At 51.5% G+C, this 4,838-nt stretch overlaps 1 protein-coding gene across 2 annotated transcripts in view; it reads right to left on the reverse strand.

Annotated features, from left to right (window-relative positions):
- Positions 1-519: 519 nt before the first annotated feature.
- LOC102038927 (probable G-protein coupled receptor 83) overlaps positions 520-4,838 on the reverse strand; it is a 7,938-nt gene continuing 3,619 nt past the window's right edge. For both annotated transcript variants that reach the window (XM_031062671.1, XM_005427846.2), the window contains one exon: positions 520-3,100. In XM_031062671.1, the coding sequence (XP_030918531.1) occupies positions 2,506-3,100 (595 nt within the window). In that variant the 3' untranslated portion in view covers positions 520-2,505. The remainder of the gene's footprint in view (positions 3,101-4,838) is intronic.

Raw genomic sequence — 4,838 nt, forward strand, 5'->3', positions numbered from 1 at the left:
TGCACGCTGATCTGTGTGTGCTCAAATAGTTTCCTGGGAGTAGACTTGTGGTGACTCAGTGTTTCAATCATTTGCCCTCCAAACTCTCCCCATGGTTCTGCCTCCCGGGGGGCTTTGCCTGCTGGTCCATCGATGGGGAGGGGTCTCCTGATGGCAGAGGATTCTCCTGACACCCCTCACTCCTGTGGGGTCCCAGGCTGGTGTCTGCAGGCAGCAAAGAGCTCTGCTGCTGCTGCTGCCCCAGCAGCCCTGTCCAGCCAGAGCTGAGCACAGCCTGGCTCCTGTCCCTGGGAGCTCTCCTGGGATCCCAGCACTGCTCAGGAAGACATTTCCATAGGTGCCCGGCGGGATGGAGACAGATTGAGGAATGTTTATAAGGAATGTTTAAGCAGCTATTTGCGTACTGAGTTGACTCAGACCCAGCAGAAGCTGAATTTCAGAGATTCCCTTTTCCAGAGCCTGGCTTGGAGTCCAGCAGAGATGCAGCCTCCTGCCTTCCAGGCACTGATCAAACAACACTCAAGTTATACTTTTATTTTATATATTGTGCATTCTATGTTTGCCTGAGAGCTGCTGGGAGTCAGGGCATCCTCAAGTGATACAGGAGCCTTGAGGCACTGGATGAAGTGTGTGAAGCTCTGAATCTCACTCAGGCATTGATAATTATCAGTCCAGCTAACTGAGCCATTACAGAGATTCGATACAGTCAGCTCGTACATCCTGCCCATTTAGGGGAGAAAAATTCAGCAATGAGGAGATGCTGCGATTGACAGATCCAAGGAAAACCAGCCAGGTTATTTCTGACAGCAAGAGATAGATAACTACAGGGATTAGCAGAAGATCAAGGGGGTGTGGAGAGACCCCTTCTTCGGAGTAAGGGCTTGGACTCCTCCAGAAAAAGGTTATTCAGCCATTTAAAGACAGAAAGGAAGGAAAACAAACCTAATAAATATTAAAGACAATACATGGCAGTTTGACAGCTGCTCACCAAAAGCTAGTGAGGAACAGTAAAAAAACAAATTATAGCTTCTTTAACTAATTAAATGAGGTGATGCTTATTAATTAGAGATTATCTTAACATTTTGAGAAACTCACAGTGATGTTTTTTGACTGAAAACAAACCCTTCTGTACACTGAGGGAGCACAGTGCTGGCAACCAGCACAGACAGCTTTGAATTCCCATGTTCAATAATTGTGAGCTCCAAGCAAAGTGCCTCAGGGATGAAGTATTCACCCCCTCCTGCTGCCACTCCTGGTGTTCTGCTGTTTTCTTCTGGTGCAGGCACTGCAGTGCACACCCAAGGTGACCAGATGGGGTCAAGTGAAGCCTGAAGCAAGGACCCCCCTCCTTTCTGTCCTTTCCCTTCCCACTGCAAAAATGGAAAATAACAAAAAAAAAACCAAAAAAAAACCAAACCAAAACAAAACAAAAAAAAACACCCATAAAAATCAGTCCTTAGTTTCCCTTCTTTGGTCTGGCTTATTCTCCCCTGGGAAGGTGCTGGGAGTGTGTCCTTATTCCCTCAAGCCACCCAGGCCCCCCAGTGCCTCTCTGGGCAGAAGATCTGCCTGGGCTATCACCAGGGCAGACCAGGAGCCCCTCAGCAGACATAGTTGCCCTTGGGCTACTGAAATCCATCACCTGGTTTGCACCAACTAGACAGCCCCAGAGTCCTTGGCTGCTCCTCACAGGACATCCCTTCTGGCCCCTTCTTGCCCTCCTGTTGTTTAAATGAGACTTTTACAGCAACTAGTAACAATGCAGAACGGTTCCATTCTTCAGTCAGTGAATGCTACAGCCCTGATGAAATATTTCGTGGTCTTTTATAAAGTGCCAGTGTAGCTCTCTTAACTGAATTAATATATTTATAATAAAAAGAACTTCTCAGTGGACTACATTAATCTGTCATTGTGCCATCGGAGCCTGTGGCCATGGCTCCTGGGGTGCATCCCTGCTCCCCTTGTCTGGGGCTGGCTTCCAGCTCCTGCGGGTGCGACAGAGACAGGGCAGGAGGAGCAGCAGAATCTGAGAGCAAAATTGTTGTCAACAATCCTTACCTCTGTAGGAGGCTTTGCTATACACTAACTGGTGAGGCACCCTGTGGATGGAGTTCATCTGCATGTCCAAGTCCTTCCTTCAAACACGTGTCTTCGTGGATTGTTTCTGCTGCTGCGCAGAGCCCCACGTTATGGCACGTGTTACAGCCAGGGACAGAAACCTGGGTCCACTCCCTCTGATAGCAATAAATGGGAAAACCTGAAAGCAGATCACGATGTCTGAGAAGCTCCATGTCCCCTGTACATATTCCTGCCCCCTGGGCCAGCTGCAGCATGGGTTTTACTGGTGCTGGAGAGGCTGTGTGCCCATCATGCCAAGCAGAGGAGGGGCTATAGTAAGATAAGCCAAAAATCAGCAGTAAAACAACAGAGCAGCAATGCTGGCTCCTGAGGAGAGCCTGGGAGATGCCCTTTGGTGCCTCCCACAACCAGGTAACTCCCCATGGCTCACAGGTCCGTGCTGGCCATCGGGAGGTTCCTGGTGGAGCAGCTGGCCTGGGAGGAGGGTCCCTTCCTGCACCTGGCCTGCTCCAGCCATGCCTCACGGCAGGACATGGCCCTGGGGGGCAGCGCCTGCTCCCGAGGCTGCGGCACCCTGTGGCAGATGCAGAGCAGGGAGCGCAGCCCCGTGCGGAAGCTCTCGTTCAGCCAGCAGTAGATGAAGGGGTTGTAGCAGGTGCTGCTCATGGCGAACCAGTGCAGCGCGAAATAGAGCGAGTTCTTCGTCCTGATGCCCAGGCTGGAGATCAGCACCACGTAGCAGTTCAGGGGGAACCAGCAGACTGCAAAGACCACCACCACCAGCATCAGCATCTTGATGCTCTTCTTCTTGTTCCTGTGGTGGGTGACATACTGCTGCGTGGTGACGTCCCCGATGGCATTGCGCAGCCACAGCTTCTTGGCCAGGCGCATGTAGGTGACGGTGATGATCAGCAGGGGCAGGAGGTAAAGAAGGAGGAAGGTAGACAGGTCCAGATACTTCCAGACCAACTCTGCAGGCTCGGGGAAGTCAGGGAGGCACAGACTCCGGACAGTGGCTTCCCTTGAAAACAGGAAATACAGATGTGGCATGTGGCCATTGCTGTCCCATGGGTGCTGCTGGCTTGGCAAACCACAGAGGGGGTCTCACTGTGAGAGTTGTAGTGTGGACAGAGGGAGGACACAGAGCATGTCTCTGGCATGTCTCTCTCAGGCTGGACCTGCAGCCCCTGCCCTCCATGGAAGCACCCACCCTGCTGTGTCCCCCAGCAGCCAGGACCCCTTGCCCTGCCATACCCCCCAGCACAGGATCCCTCAGCCAGAACCACTGCAGTTCCAAGCCAAAGCTGTTCTGGAGGGGAGGGAAGGGCTGGAGGCTGTGAGAAAGCCTCAAAGGCATGACAAGCCCACCTCACTTCCCTTTCCTACCCACCATTCTCTTGCCATCAGCTCCTACAACCTTCCTGCTACCTCTTAAAACTGGTGCGATGATTATTCACTTGGCTCCAGTTGAACCACTGACAATGAACTAACAAAAGAAAGTCTAACTATACACAACAGCTCATTTTAACAACCTCTCACACCTGTCCCATCCCATCCAGCCCCAGGATCTGGGTGTGTTCCCACTGCCTGGCCAGCAGTGGCTCTCATCCCATCACCCTTCACTGCACTGCATGTGTCCCCTCCACACCCCGCAGCTGGTGTAATGGAATTTATTTCCAGTGGATGCTTTCTCCTTTTCTTTCTTTTCCCCTCTCTTTTTCTTTCTTTTATTCCATTTTACTCTTCTCTCTTCATCCCTTGTTCTCCTCTATTCAGCACAGATTTTAGCTCCCATCAAGCTGTACTATTCACTGCAGTATTGATTAATATCTTTAATATCCTGTTTTCAACTGCTGGAGTTGCCTTTTGTGCCACAAATAGGAGGTTGCTGAGAACAGGCAGCTGGAGCAGGGGATGAGGTCAGAGGAGTGACAATGGGTCCACCGAGTACGGAGGACCTGGAGATGCCCTCGAGATGGGAACTGACGCAGAAAGGAGAATCATCTTTTCTGAACTGCAGTCTTGGCTTTTCCTCCCCTGGATCTGGGAGACCTCACCACTGGCACAGGGGCCCTGCCAAAGGGGATCTGACAGGACAGTGTTTCGGTGAATTCTGACATGACCAGGGACTCAGATGGCTGCTGTGTAGTGCAGCCAGAGATGGATGTTGGTGGAGGCCCTGTTTCCCATCTCAGAACCCTAACCACTCCCTGGTAGCAATCCCAGGAGCCCTGAGCCTGCAGGAGCTATTACAAGCAATATTACTACTGTGATTTTTTTTTCAATGGAAAGCAAGGACAGGAATAGCATGTCCTGGAAGTCCTTATATTGCTGAGCTGCCTCGTGCCAACACAGGGCTCGGTTTCCTCTGGCCATGCCAAAGGATGAGCAGAGACAGGTGCCCCGAAACAGATCGTAGGGTTCCTTCATTCATGAGCAATTTGTTCCCTAATCCCCAAGCACAGCTGCAGAGCAATGCAAGCACAGAGTAACCCTGCCCTGTGTTTACAGTCTGCACAGTTATGGGTATGATATCCCCTGGCTATGTCAGCCACATCAGGCACAAGCACAGGCAGGGGAGGGCTGTGAAGCCCCCATCCCACTTGCAGCTCTTGCAGCCCCTCAGACACCAAAGCAGCGACAGCCTGGGCAGGCACTCACACTCTCCTGCCTCATCAACAGGAGGGATCTGGCTGGGCTGCAGGAAATTAGGTTTGTCCTTTCTACAGAAGGTCAGTGTCTACAATAGAAATCTCATT

The sequence above is a fragment of the Geospiza fortis genome, unplaced genomic scaffold, assembly GCF_000277835.1.
Source record: "Geospiza fortis unplaced genomic scaffold, GeoFor_1.0 scaffold874, whole genome shotgun sequence".
Taxonomy (NCBI): Eukaryota; Metazoa; Chordata; class Aves; order Passeriformes; family Thraupidae; genus Geospiza; species Geospiza fortis.